This window comes from Spea bombifrons, chromosome 13 (assembly GCF_027358695.1).
Source record: "Spea bombifrons isolate aSpeBom1 chromosome 13, aSpeBom1.2.pri, whole genome shotgun sequence".
In the NCBI taxonomy this organism is placed as follows: domain Eukaryota; kingdom Metazoa; phylum Chordata; class Amphibia; order Anura; family Pelobatidae; genus Spea; species Spea bombifrons.
In genome coordinates, this window is record NC_071099.1 from 19,804,088 (window position 1) to 19,819,604 (window position 15,517).

General features: G+C 41.0%; 2 protein-coding genes across 2 annotated transcripts; both read right to left on the bottom strand.

Moving 5' to 3' along the window:
* Positions 1 to 35: 35 nt before the first annotated feature.
* KAT2A (lysine acetyltransferase 2A) lies at positions 36 to 9,702 on the bottom strand. The gene is made up of 18 exons (XM_053453236.1): positions 9,473 to 9,702; positions 8,574 to 8,697; positions 7,732 to 7,877; positions 7,565 to 7,654; positions 6,791 to 6,972; positions 6,030 to 6,221; positions 5,760 to 5,866; positions 5,405 to 5,515; positions 4,878 to 5,014; positions 4,509 to 4,717; positions 4,137 to 4,263; positions 3,694 to 3,804; positions 2,692 to 2,835; positions 2,024 to 2,138; positions 1,698 to 1,734; positions 1,073 to 1,136; positions 811 to 895; positions 36 to 330 (listed from the first exon to the last, which is right to left on the bottom strand). The coding sequence occupies exons 1-18, from the start codon at positions 9,692 to 9,694 to the stop codon at positions 137 to 139; spliced, it is 2,397 nt and encodes a 798-aa protein (XP_053309211.1). The 5' UTR covers positions 9,695 to 9,702; the 3' UTR covers positions 36 to 136.
* Positions 9,703 to 11,079: 1,377 nt separating this feature from the next.
* Positions 11,080 to 11,746, bottom strand: LOC128471643 (heat shock protein beta-11-like). The gene has a single exon (XM_053453608.1). It carries the CDS (start codon positions 11,721 to 11,723, stop codon positions 11,142 to 11,144), a length of 582 nt encoding a protein of 193 aa, XP_053309583.1. The 5' UTR covers positions 11,724 to 11,746; the 3' UTR covers positions 11,080 to 11,141.
* Between the last annotated feature and the right edge of the window lie 3,771 nt (positions 11,747 to 15,517).

Genomic DNA, 15,517 nt, shown 5'->3' on the forward strand with positions numbered 1-15,517 from the left:
GTAAGCCTTGGATGACCGCATCATTTCATTGAACTGGGAGCATGAAACCAAAGTCTAAGATGCAGGAGAATGAAATGCCGGAGCTGAAGTTGGCCCATGGCTGGAATGGATTACATAAAAGAAGTTGCTTTTTCGATTATTTGTCAATCAATCCTCCATCTTTCAGCTTAAAATAGAAGAATTTCTCCAGGGTGTTAGCACACTTGCAGTAATCGCTATCAGGGGGATTGTATTCTCGGCAGTTGGTGATGATTCTCTGCAGATCAGCAATGAATATCTTCTTGGTCACATAGTATCTGTTCTTCAGCCTCTCCGTCATGGTTTTCAAATCTGAGGTATAAATGAAGAGGTATGTATTATAAATTATATATATATATATATATCTTCCCATGCACTAATTCTACCACCAGCCTTTATCAAAGTGTGTGACTGTGGTCATCCTTTTTTGTGCTTCTTTTCCCACACATTATAGTTCAGGTATGAATAGAATTATAGGTATGTATACTTCAGCATACTGTTGTCTAACTGTCTTATTGTAAAAAAATACATTAACAAGGGGCTTAAAATGACTTAAAACAAAGCTCTTACATATAAACTATGCTACTTTTAAATATATTAATAATGGGACGTAAATATAGTTTAGATTTGTATAACTTCTGGTTCCTTCTACGTAGATGATTTCACCTGCTGAGAACCTTTAAAAGTCTGCTACTAATACACTGACTATAGAGCGGCCTGTTAACCCTTTCTGGAGTGTGCGTTTAATAAATCAAAATGAAGACTTAAACCTCTTAAGGAGAAAAACCTCACCAATTGGAAAGCGAATCACTTCATAGTAATCTGGAGCCTCTGATTTCTTCACAGGTTCCATGAACGGCCAAGCACTTGGGTGAGTCTGCAAAGACATTCACAAACATAAAAGGATGTTTATTATATATAGTAAGCCAAATTAACTATGCTTATTTGATTATGGACATATGTCAAAGTCACTAATTCATTGTTACAGTAAAATGAACATAACCTAAATCATTTTCTTTAAAAAAAGTAGCCCCCCTCCCATGCATAAAATCACCTTAATCTGTGCAAGAAGGTTCTTCAGGACATTGTATAATTGATCTGGGTCTTTAATTTCCTTCCTATGGGAAGAAAAAAATAAATGTATTATAATTCAGATATATGAATTAAAAATCAACCCTATATGCTTAACACTGAAGGCAGCCACTGTAACTTCTTGTTTTCATCTAAGGATAAATATACCGCCATACTAAGTTTTTTTTTTTAAAGTAGCCATTGATTTTTTCTGTTTTTATTAAGGGCAAGAAGAGCCGCTGCTGATGGAAAACGGGCGCACCTTATCATTCTAGTTCCGTCACCGGCCCAACCATGATGTAAAATAGTATGTTAAATCCGCAAAGCAATTACATCGATTGGACAAACAAGTTATATCAACTTTCTATATGCGCCATTAGCAACATCACGTTACACAAGGTGTGTGATAACACCACATATCCTTTATCCACAAGCTCTAGTATCCTTTATCCACATAAGCTCTAGAAACGATGTGTTGATTAAATAAAACTGTTTGACATCCATTCAGTCGTTACTAGGTGGTGATCTGTGCTTCTGTTGAACAAATACATTAAGAGCAGTAAAATGTCATGCAAACGACGCAGCTGAACAAGGTTAGCTGCACTCACCCTTTTTCTTTGCATGTTGGCTTCCACCCAGTTTCTCCTGCAATACAAACCAGAAGAAAATCAGGGGCATCTTCCGCTGGTACTTAAATAACACAGAACCAGGCTTAGACTTTCCAGAAACAAATTCTGCAGTAATAGACTTCTAGTAGAATGAATACAAGCAAACACAGTAAATGGATTTAAGAAACTATGCATTTATACAATCCTAAGTGTTTAATAAATGATTCAAAGAGCAGACTAAAAACAGGTCAGTTGGGTCTTTTCTGCTCCTATCGAATACGAACCTTACTTTACCGGATAACAGACATTTCCATTTATGAACTTACGTATTCCTGGGATGCACTCCACTGGGATTTGACGCACACCTTCCTTAAAGCAAGTAAGTCCTGGATACACTTTGCGGATCTGAGCCTGCCTTCGTTCGATAAGTTTCTTAATTATCTGCATTAAATGACAATAATACAAATAACATAATCACCGAAATCCTTTGTAATGCGCATGCACCCACATATGTTCCCGGCTACAAATAACAAATACACATAACAAAAGTTACGGAGAGGTAAAGATGATGGAAAACCCTTCCGCTTAAAATGAAGGATGTAGTAGAAGCACGTGATCTCTCTCCCTCTGTCTCGAACTGGGTGTCTGCGCGTTACCTAAAACGTAATCTCTCAAAAACTCAACTCCTCATCTTCCCCTCCCTCCAGCGGTAACTCTCCCTCATCAGTTTTCTTCAATGTTAATGGGGCTTTTATCTCTCCATCCCATCAAGCTCGCTGCTCTGGTGTCACCCTTGATGCCGACATTTCATTTACCGCTCTCAAAAAACTGCCACCTTCATCTTAAAAACATCCCCCACATCGTAGCACCAATAACAGACATTACCAAAACTAGACATTATACAAAAAAAAAAAAAAAGAATATTGAAGACAATATTGAAAAAGATTTCTTTCTTTTTTTTGGGGGGGGATGATATGTTTATAAATATCTATACCTCCTTTTGCTTCTTGATGATGTGGGAGAGTTCTGTGTAAGGAATACGGGGGTTGAGTTCGCACTCCATTAATGTGGCCCCTTCATAGTCCTTTATGTATCCCAGATATCGGCTCTTTGGGACTTTGATATCCTTTGAAAAACCCTTTAGAGGCAAGAGCAACAATTACCAGAAATAATCTATGAGGACAGAATGAAACGGGAGAGAGAAAAAAGCAAAAGTTAAAAAAAGCATGATAAAGAAAAAAGTTTGAAAGTAGTAGGAACAGCTGGGGAGAACTATTTGGCACCATGGCAGATCCTGTATGTGGCTACCCCCCCCAAAAAAAAATATTTTTTGCAAGCTGTATGAGAAATCTGAAAAAAAATTTACTGAACAGATATGGTACAGCATAACTCCCATCACTATACACTAAGCCAGATATTAGCAGCCTGCCAGGGCCACCGCTGCCCCTTTAACAGCCCGCCATGGGCCACCGCTGCCCCCCTAAACAGCCCACCAGTGCCACCGCTGCCCCCTTAAACAGCCTGCCTGTCCCCTTTCTGCCCCTAAAAAACTCACTCATCCATTCTGAGCAGTTCAGGGGGTTACCGAAGCCTCCTTAGGTATTTTTAAAACATTAAATAGAACTTGGTGGTGGCAGCAAATAAAGTTTGGGGGTCGTAAGGTGAGCAGGTTTAGGGGTTAAGGTGTAGTTGCTCTGGGCCCTGCAGGGATAGCGGCCAGTAGGCCTGCGGGCTGTTTTTTTTTCTATTAACCCTTTTCACGTCCATGTCCTTATTAACGTAATGGTGACAGCCTGTTGTGTTATTTTTGGGGCGTCTGTTACCAGGTGTATTAAGAAAATGCAGAGCAGGAATATGTGATTGAGGAGAGGTTGAGGAAAAAAAATCATGTCAAATGAATGAACAAATAATTTTGCAGACAGTGCCAGAATGAGTTGGATAAAGGGTAAAGACATTGCGTTTACACACCCATCAGTAACCCATCAGAGTAACTCACCTGTTTCTTGAAGTAGCCTATGGCATATTCATCGGCATAGGTCAGGAAGTACAGGATATTGTGTTTGATATGATATTCTTTTAAATGGTTCATCAAGTGTGTGCCGTAACCCTTAAATAAAAAGTGTATAAGTTGCAAACAAAGTTTATATAGCAATAAACACATATATAAACCACATAAACTATAGAAAAGGAGGTCAAACTGTAAACTCTTGAGCTTTGTTTTGGACAGATGCTGCCAGCACCTCCTGCAAGCCAAGAAAGCCACATAAAGCAATCTTCAATCTGTCTGCTTCTGGGTGTAAAAAATGAATGAACGTTGCGTATGTGAAGAAGATACACAATAATAGGGAAGTCCTGTTTTCTCCTTGGATAAGATGCAATTGTTCACGCACAGTTACCAACATGGACAATCAGGGATACAAATTGGAAAGTATTCGTTACCTTGACTTGCTCGTTGGACGTCACTGCACAGAAGACTATCTCTGTGAAGCCTTGGGTGGGGAACATACGGAAGCAGATCCCTCCGATGACACGACCATCCTTAATGAGAGCCAGGGTTTTGTGTTTTCTTTAGGGGGAAAAAAATAACTTATCTAGCAGATAATGGCAGAAATTATACAGACACGAGAAGAGACCTAAAAAGCCCCGAAAGCTCACGTAACTTTACAACTTTTTCTATGTTGGCCAAATAAAAAAGGTATAAATCGGCAAATCACTGATCACAAAAATGCTTTTTTCAGACCATTGGTTTTCTCACAATTTGTCTAAAGCACTTGGGGTAAACAAAAATGAAACATGCAATAAGCAACTTACGGGTCAAACACAAGACGTGTTATGTACTCCTTTGGCATCCTGGGAAGCTGATGTGAAAAGACGTTCTGAAGACCCACTAGCCACATAAGGATCTTTTTATTAGACTTCTGCGACAGAGAGTTTCCTATAACATGAAATTCTATGATCCCTCTTCTCTCCTCCAAGCGAGCGGTCTCATCACGTGCTGCATTAGCCGACAATAAGCTTGTCTATGACGAGCCAAAAGGTTCATAGATTAAAAAAATAAATTAGAACCCCATTTCGCAAGATTTTAGATTTTCTGGTAATTGCCAACAGTGCGTCTCGCTGAGGTTAGCTTTAAACCTGACATTTAAAAACACTTTCCGCTCAACATTAATGTAGCCTTACATCAGGGCCAAGCATGGCAGCAGGATCGGTTATGGTTAGCATAACCTCATTCACTAGCTCCATAGGTATGTCACCCATCACCCGGATTCTCTTAGCATCTTCCAGCGTCAGGCTGTCCGACAGTTTCCGCTTTTCGCCTGCAAGCAAATGACAGAACAGTCACAGAGAGTGCAATGTACCATCTGCAGGTTTCAGAACGTGGTTACAGGTATAACGTGCTTTCGCGGTGCTCTTCATTTTCTTTCATTTTATTTTAGTACGCTATGCAGCATCAGAAAACGTAAACTTGAAAAACTTGAAACGTTGCTTTATTTTAGTATCCGCCCAAGGCTGCGTTCGAAAAAGTAGTCACAGAAACACAATTTCTGGCTTCGGCCCAATCAGTCCAAGTTTCCTTATATAAGCTTATTTCAAAACGGCCTCTATACTCAATAATAAAAGCTTTCCGAGTACCATCAGACGCAACGGTCTTTACCAGCGCGTGAAGCCTCCCGATCCCACCGTGTAGTAGCGAGGAGAGCGCTTACCTGGCATGGGTTCTGCGTTGTTGGCATCTGCACTTGATGTCATGGAAGAGTTGTTGTTAAGATTGCTGCTAAATAGCGGTGTACTGGGGACTGATGTGGTATTGCCTGCAGCTAAACGAAGCAAAAATTATTGTTTTGAGAACAATTCACAAAAGGATACCATTAATAAAATGATATAGTAAACACTTGCCATAGATTCATATTACATTATTTGTCACATTACTTTTACTATTCTTGGTAACAGCCATTAGACTGCATACAACAAATTCACAAAAAGCACTAAAATTCACTTAAAAAGTAAATAATAATAAATGATGTAAAGTAATGTTCATCTTTGATTTAGACTATGAAGTACCTGGACGAGACACATGTGGAGAACCTTCTGTGGCTGGGACTGTGAAATCTGCCTCCCAAATGGGAGAGTTTTCCCCATAAATTTCTTCTTCGAGCATTGAAAGGAACCTGAAATATATTTACACCAAATATATGTAAAATACGGAAAGCAGGGGGACTGCGTAGCAGCACCAGACATTGGCTACATATTTCCAGTTATTACACCGACGGCTGAGGAGCGCACGTTATCATCACCCAAAGGAGAATCACAAATAAGGCAGAAGATACTCACTTTGGGAAATGTGTGAGAATAAGGGTCCTTTTCTCTGGAACCAGTTTGTCCTTCTCCACTCTGAACTTCTCCAGCAACTGCCTCCGGGTAACCGTAAAGATGGAACGGAGTAAGCTTCTTCCAAACACATGGGTAGTTTCATATCGTGGTAAACTATCACAACTCTGAGGTACGTGACAGTAGCACAGCCACCTGCAATATGTGAGTCAGCACCATTAATCCAAACTACATAGCGAGAAATCATACAGCCACACGATGAGGCTCAGGACAGCTCAGGGCAACCAAAGCACTCATTTGAAGACTTCCAGAACCAGTCAGCATTCAACAAATAACTGGACAGCTGCATCTTCTAATGGAAAAAACAATGTGGTACCGAATCCATCAAACAAACCGGATGCTAGGAGAATGACAGCGACCACAACTCGGCCACGATCCGGCCCTCCACTAACGTAATAAAAGATGTCACACCATCAGACAGCTGGCTACATTTCGGCCACACAGATTTTACGAAGACTTTTATTGAGTTTCCTAAAGACCCTGTGCCGAAAAGCAATTTTTTCTATTCTTGCATTAATAAAACAAGGTCGGAGAACCAAAGTCCGCTTTCTGTCATCGCTGGTTTTCTTCGCGCTCTAGTCATATTTTCTTTTTACTTTTAATAAGCATTCGTCGTGGTTAACGGGGCACAGCGGCAATTTAAAACGTTAAGTTAGGAAATATTTGAGAGTCAAGTTTAATGAGACTTTAATGGAACTCGTTACCTGGTGTAATTGACTTTATACGTTGCGACATCTTCATTCTGCGACCTCTGCCGGAATTGCGAGGGCGTTTCAAGCTTCCAGTAGTTCAAGCAAAGCAGGAACATTTTGGAAAGCTCATACATGGTCTGACGTTCCTTGGGCTGCAGATGGCTGAACTTGTACTGAACAAAATTTAGAACTCCCTAATGGAACGCACAGAAAGGCATCTTTACAGTCTTGGCAACAAACATTCAGGAAGTCATACGCCTAAGGAATATAATGGGGCATGAATGCATGGCCACAATTACTCGTTTAATACAAAGGTCAATATATTTGGTTAATGGAAAAGGTTTATACCGAGGATTACATCTATCATAGAGTTTAAAAAGAAACAAAACAGGCCTAAAATACAAAATTAAACAAAGGTTTAATTCTGGAAACTGGATGAATTGTCACTGGAGCCTTACATCCAAGTTATTCACTGATCAAACATACCAAACATCTTACAGTAAATGCAAAAAATGTGAAGTCTAACAATATCAAATGAGACGAATTATCTATGGACTTTTTCTTTCTACTTGCCAAAGAAAAGAAAGCTGCATACATTATCAATTGCTTATGCAGTTTAAATGTTCTGCTAGTCCATATAATAGGTCAAGCTAAAGACTGATCACGTTGACAGAGTTCCTGGTATCCTATAGTTATTCCTATATATATTTTCTCTGATTTTTTTATTGGTTTGTTCGATTGAGGAAGGGGTTATTTAACACTTAACCATCTTCCTTTGATAATTACCTGTTCAATATTTGGCTTTTCAAATGGTGGATTTCCAAGAGATCCCTCAACAACGGGTCGGATCATTTGCAAGATGCACTTTCTCAGCAGCTATGGAAAAGAAACCATATATTGTTCCAGAAACATTCCAATTAGAACATTAAATGACACATTTAGGCCATCCTCACCTTAAACAGGTAAAAGTAAACTTGCTTGGTGTCTGTATCCTCTTCTTTATGGACCGACATGAAGAGATTCTCCACGTCCACCACCATGCCCAACAGACGGTTGATTTCATCTTCAGAAACATTTTCTAGGTGGGATACGTGGTCAGCTGCAAGATACGTTAGAAGATTACGCTACTTGGAAATGACGAGCATCGCTCTCTGTCAAACCTTGAACTTCACTGATGCTTAGAGAGTGGAAATACGTAAATCGCATAAATGAGCCAACAAAGGAAATTCAATGATTAAATTCCTACAGGACTTCTTCGATGAAGAACCAAGTTCAGGCTCGTCACATTGGCCAATGGCAGATTCGTGTCTGCAACCAAGATGGATATGGAATTAAAGACTTCATAAAAGCTAAATAAATATAGAAAACACTTTCTGCTAAAATGTAAAATTAAGGTTTGTTCCAATGGGATTCATTGATGGTTTTATGCATCCCAATGGCATAGTAATCGTAAATGATCTTCATGCTTATTGTGGTTCACGCTCACAATATTATGGGGTTGTACCAGAGGCTGTACTTCCGTACTTCGTACCGAATGTCTAAATAGAATATACCAGAAATTCCTAGGTAACAACCAAAAGTTTAAAAACGAATAACAAAAAGGATAAAACGAGGCGAAAACATGTAGGGAAATCATTTGAACCTCACGTTTCCTGATATTTTAAGAACAAAGTTTATTTCAAGAAACCATTTTTTTTTTAAAATATGCAGTAAAATGACATTATCTCAGAAAAGATATATTGTAAAGAACCATATGAAGTTAGCAAGCACAGAAAACATAGCAACCAACACACACCTAGCTCATGACTGCAACTGCGACAAGGCTCACTCAGGCTGGCGGCAGGCTGCTGAAGGTCCATTCGGGGGGCCGTCTGCGGGTTGGGGTTCTTCCACCCATTGCACTTACAGATGTCATTCGCCTAAAGTTGTAAACGGTCAACAATTGTATGACATCAAAACACTGAGATTTCCTCAAGTTATCAGGTTTACATCGCTAAAGAAAATCACAGTGTGTTTATATAAACTGTATTAAATCAGGGCTCGACAAACGCTAGGTTGCTATGGAGACAAGAAGTCGCTTCTCTTAGAAGGCTCTTAGATAGAGGTTAACCCAATCTTTCATTACCAACCATTTCTCCTGACACAAAACCGTGCAGGCTTCAGACAGGCGCGGACCCCTTCTGTTCTCTAATAAACAGCTTTCACCCCGAATAGCACAGCCTTCTATAACGGGGGGCGGTCCTGCCCCGTAACGCACTGAATCCATCCGACAGCCTCTGCCCTTTCACGCTGGGCATTAATGCGCTGTGATTGGCACAGCCGTATAATATGTGAATTGCCATCACAGCAGATCCCTTCCTCTGAATGAAATCAATGCTGAAATATCACCTCATTCTGGGAGAAAATACATCGTTTTCCGGGGCAGATCTGTTTAGAGCGGCTGGGTATCTTCCACTCACACTTACGTCTTGAGCCTGGCGCTCAGATCAATGAATGGAGGGCATTTGATTCATTGATTGATTATTGGACATGCGCTGCCTTCCGTCTTCTCACAGACACCGGTTTCCAATGCATGGCTGGGGTTCTCAATGCAAATGAATGGCGCAGGCGAATGCAAAAAGAATGCACTGAACGAAATGCACCCAATTAACCCCTTCCTATGCGTAACACACCCAATTCCCACGTTTTGTTTACCTTGCAAGCAGAAAATACACCGAGTTTCTCGAGCTTCTTGGCCCGCGGTAATGCACGGACTTGTGCTTTTCTCTGGCTGGCCCTCTGCTGCTGGCTCAGCCCGGGTCTGGCTGGGTCACTGGTGCTCGTACTACTCCCCCCCGCAGCGGGTAACCCGGACTGCCCGCCAGATGTGGACTGCAGACTTCCCCGGGACTGCGAGGCCTGGACCAGCTCAGCCATAGCGAAGCTGTCCGTCTGCTCCAAAATCAATAAAGTTTTGTTATTCAACAAAGGCTCTGTGGTAATGGTCAGGCGCATGTGCGTGACTGGAGAGGAGGTCTCTGGGAGTTGTAGTTTTTAAGTAGACACACATCATTCATTCTGAATTAAATGCTAACGTTGCAGTTCCAGTTTAGATGCCAGTTTAGACTTTAATTACTTTACTTAGAAATGTAGAACTTGTAGATGGGGCAAATCGTTACAGGCTGGGGTCACTCCTACTATACTAGTCCATAGGGGTTACTGATACTGAATACAGTTATAGTCTTATTGTCTAAAGGAAGGCCTGGTCCTGATGCAGGGGACAAGCAGATGAAGAAAAAAGGCAAGAGAAGAAGAGAGCTGTGGGAAACGAGACAGGGACTCAAAAATCAGTTGATGGGGAAGGTAGGGGGAAATTGAGAGAGTGTGAGGTAGAGTGAAAAAGCAACAACATACAAATGATGATGATCGGTGGGATTTATGGTGTACCACCGTCAATGTCTGGCTCAGTATATAGTGATGGGAGTTATGGTTTACCATAGTCAATGTCTGGTTCAGTATATAGTGACAGGAGTCATGATGCACCATTATGTGTGCCAGGCTTAGCATATAGTTGTATATTAATGATAGGAGTCATGCTGTACCACCCTGTCTGGTTCACTATATAACGATATTATTATTTATTGTTTTATATAAGGCCATCAAATTCTGAAGCGCTGTACAATCGATGGACAGGACATAACAAGTAGTATGTAACATAACAATTTGACTTACAGAAACAACAGGCGAGGAGGGCCCTGTGCACAAGAGCTTACAATCTGTGATGCTGTACCACCAGGGTAGGGGTCTCATTAATTCCCAAGAGTTGCCATTCATTTCAACAAATCATTCAATCATCAATTTGGCAACCAAGAAGAGGGAGGACAGCTGCTGCGACGGGACTGCAAGTTCCACATCAATTAAGTGCTTTTCTCATTTTGGAAGAATATTAAAACAATGAAAGAGTATTTTAATATACATTCTTCTATAGAGGGGGTGTCATTAGACTGTCCCTTTGAGAACATCACACAGACTATAAATGACCATTTTGTACTCTAGAGTCATTTGACCAGCGCCTGCCCACAACACACACTGCTCCGCAGTCACCCCGAAAACAGCGAGTGCACATTGTAATACAAGTGTAACTGTTCACCCCCATAAAATGTGGGACTCACATAGTCCACAATCCTTGTAACATGTCATTCATTTTAACCATTCACCTACTATTAGAATTTTCATGAATACTTTACTATAGTTACACTTCAACATTAAAGTTATTCAATAGAACAATATATGTAATATGACATAGTCTGATGAGATATGTTTTAAAAGCATTTATTAATAAATAGTCATGGTTTTTGTGACATGATCATCTAAAAGTGAGAAATTAAGGTTTTGAGCTTGCGTTGTTCTCTGCGTTCAGCTTCTTGGCCTCGGAGGTTGCGGGTAGCTGGATGGGCACGGTCCTTTCCTTCCCAGCGGCTTGGGTGGCTCTCGGGGCTTCTACATGCAGCTGGCCATCAGTGGTAACGATACAACTCAACTCCTCTGCTCTAACATCATCAGGCAGATCTGCTTCTTTCCTGAAGATCTGGCACTTGTAAGAAAAGGAACCTTTCCCATCTTCACATTTAGATTCCTTTGCGCCCGTCACCAACAGCTTTCTTCCCAATACTTTTACCGTTAGCTCTTTGGGCAAAAAATCCTTCACTCCCAGGCATAGAGCGAAACCCCCGTCACCGGACGTGGTGTTGCCGGCACTTAGGACAGGCAGGGATTTGTTATGTTTAATTGTCATCTCCTGCAGAAGCTGCTGGTGGAAGCGGTCCATAAGCTTCATGTTTTCTTTGATATCTTCCACTCTCCTGACCATATCCTGTTCCAAACGAGCAAAGACATCTCTAGACGTCGGCCACAGAGGATTCAGTATGCTGGGGGTATGATTCCCGGAGAGGTGAAGGCACAGCATGCTCTCGGACTTTCAGCGTGATCTCCCTTGTTGATTGAGCTTCCAGTCTGTAAGATTATCTGAAAAGAGACGAGCAGTGGGCTTTATATCCGCCACCGATGCGTCTGGACTTTTCTTAGACTCCTCGGCCGTGCATTACGTTGTTGACAAATCTTACACCAAGTGACAAAATGACTCAGACTTGGAGTCTTTACTTACGTTTCATGTACACATATAACTCCGCCAGATACATCATCGCCTGAAAATATCTCAGCAGTCTCACTCTGCGCAGTAGGGCATTGCTGCATTGTTTAACACGTCGAGTGCCAGGAGAAGTGAAATCAAAGTCAAGAGATTCTACTTAATACATAAAACCTTTTCTGTATAATCCTTTAGCTACTTAGTCACCAGAAACCCGGTTAATACGTTGCTTACTGGTGCTCGGTTAGCAGGTGCTTTAAAGTCTTATGATTTCAGATCGATAAACTCTCTAGGAAGTGATAAAACCACTGCCTTTCATACATTCCTCGTTAGCTGTAAGACATAGATCACTGGCCAGCACTATGAGTATGAATTACAGTAAAAAGGTTTTGAATTTATTTTGGCCTCTGAAACGCATTAAACAGGGCTGTCATTGTATGTAACGGGGTACGGGGCAAACTTCCCTCCATGCCCCCATCCCTGTACAGAGACGCAAGGTGGAGGTCTGTTGTCATTGTCCAGACAGGGCTCACGATCATAGGAGGAGAATGCATTGGATTCAGTGCTGTAGCATTCCGGAGTGAATCATACGTCATTTTATTTAACATTTATCAAATGAGTGCTACGGCCACTTTTAGTAGAGATGAGATACGTACATACATACCACTATGATGAAAACATTTTTAAACAAAGATTACTAAAAGAAAAAGGTCCTGTACCCATAAGGAGTCATGCTGTAGAAAGGTTAAGACGTGATGTCATCGTTTAAAGGCTAACAATGTTAATTGCTAATCAAAGTTTTAATCAGCATGCAGCAGCCGAGTCTACATTAGTCACTGAAGTTAAATATAGGGTTTAGCTACATCATTGGATGAAAACCCTTTCTGCTATTCTGGGTCCCGGGGAACTGTCACAACTCATGGATACAAATTATAGGGAGCTGATCACTCCCTGCCAATCGCTGATGCAGAAAAATACCGGGAAATAAATTGCCCCTTGGTTCAATGTCGAAAACAGCAACACATTATAGTTAAATAACTAGTCCATCGGCAACCGGCCTGTGTGCCAAAACAGAGACCTTGGCTTGCCCGTTATGGCACACATGCCATAGGTTCGCCATCGCTGTTCTAAACAAAATGGCCTGTAATCTTGAAGGAATTTCAGTGCTTTTAGCATAATGCTTTTCCCCAGCATGAAGTCACCTGTGCTATATTCATATGAAGCATTATATATATATATATCATATCTTCATATTAAGCATTATATATACATATATATATATATATATATATATACACATATATATCATATCATATATTCATATGAAGCATGAAGACTAAGTCTGAGTCACAACGTCAGTACAAGTGTTAAAAAAGCTCTGACATTTACCCTTAGGATAGAACGAAATGCCTGGAAGCTTCAGCAGAGGGTATAAAACCTGCAGTGGATTCAGTAAGCAGACTTAGAGCTAAAGGTATTTCAGCCAGGCTTTCATTTCTCAACCCCAGGAATCTCTCCACAGAGACTGCAACCCCCGTGGCCATCGGTGTCCGGCGTCCCACGACTTGTAAACGTTATTCTCGCTTTGTGATATCCGGCTTAGCAACACAGGATATCTCAACGGGGAATTCCCAGTTTATTTTTCTTTCTGTATGGGGCATATTTATATTGTCAGCAGGGTACCTAGCGATATAAGCAAGCTTTTGATACTCGAAGCAGGAAAACTTACCATTTCATGGATCTTCCTTATGCCTTTTACTTCCGTGACATGCAATCTGTGCCGTGATCCCCTATCCAAGAGTCATGAGAAACAGAAATACAGTGATCTAAAGTCTGCATGCCCTTAGGGAATTGGCATTATATGTACCATTGTAAAGTAAACACATTTCTTTTTCATCTTCCTCTGGGATTTATATTCAACTGTAGGTTATAACCGAAAGGCACAATCATAAAACAAAACATGGCAACAAAGAAAAAAAAGGAAATCACCCCGTTCAAAAGTCAAATGACTGCGATGGCCACTCCAGGACCCTCACCTTTCTCTGCTGTAACCACTGGAGGGTCAACTTCACCTTGTGCTTAGGGTCATTGTTGTGTTGGAAAGTCCAAGAGCGTCTCATGCGCAGCTTTTATGCGGAAGAATGAAAAGTGTCTGCCGGTACTTTCTGGTAACATGCTGCATTCCCTGCGCCTTTAGAGCTCACCCCCCCATCATCAGCGAGTCACCACCATGCTTCACGGCAGGGATGTATTCTTTTCGCTAAACGCCTTGTTGACCCCTCTCCAAACATAGGACTTATGGTTGTGATCAAAAAGCTGTATTTCTGTTGCGTCAATCTAAATTACAATGTGCCAGAAGCTGTGCGGCGTGCCAAGGTCAGGCTTATCGTAACCAGGCGTTTTCTGGCATTGGCACAATAAAGGTTTCTTTCTGGCAACCCAATCAAGCATCGTAGTATTGCGCTCCTTGAAAGAACTACACCATTAGGTTCTGGTTTATGACTTCTGGAACAGATATAACATAAATATTCTTAGCAACCACAGGGCAATAACTTAAGGATATACATGTAAGGAGTGAGTTTTCCTTCAAAGGTAGATCAAACGGTAAGCATTCCATTAAACCTCAGCTCCTAACATCACAAAATGTTGGGCGATTTATATAGATTTCAAATGAAAGCCACGTTTGGGTCCAGTGGTGTCTCATACGTATCCAGTACTAAGCTATAAAGTGATCTCCCACCCTGAATGATACGTAGTGTATCAGACCACAAAAGAAAACAGGTGTGTGTTCCATTAGAAACAAAGAAAGAAACCAGATATATATTGGGTAGGTACTGTATTATCAAGATATACTGATTGAGTACATATTGCAGAGACCATACAATACAAAAACACATAATATGGAAAAGAAAAAAAATCCCTTACCCTTAATACTCATAACTGTCATTTAATCAAAAGATTGACTTCAGAGTCACGGAGACTATTTAAATTCACTGATTGCATTAAATATCTGTTCTTTTCACACACAAAAATCTGGAGGAAAGGCAACATTATTCAACAAAAACCCAAAACCTGAAATGGCTTTGAAGGAAACCCCTGCCTGCACACAGGATGTGAACGAGATTATTGACCTGTATGTGCCAAGCAGACGAGGCCTTCAAACATTCCACGTTAACTGGTGTCAAACAAAAGAGTTACATTTGGTAGCGACTGTTTTAATTAGACAATGTTGAATCTGAACAGACTTTAAGTTACAAGACATAGCACTAAATCCATCTGGTCACCTAATGTGCAAAGAATGCTCTTCCGTACAGGGACCGACCTAGTGTACTTCAAAGGAGGAATCATTCATTCCCTGCTACATAAGATCCTCGTCATTACTCCTACATCACTGCCTCGGAATATGCAGGCTGCGAGAGGTGCGAGTTATGCAGCATCACAGGCAACAACCCCCCGTTTTTTTTCCATTCATTGGGGAAAAGGGGAGTGGAGGTTCCTTTATAATCATCATATTACATCCAACCAGAAAGTCCCCAGAAGAGAACAAATCAACACAATGCAAATCGATGAGGGGGTTGGAGTTGAAATGCTTTCCTGCTATAGTAAACATGTTA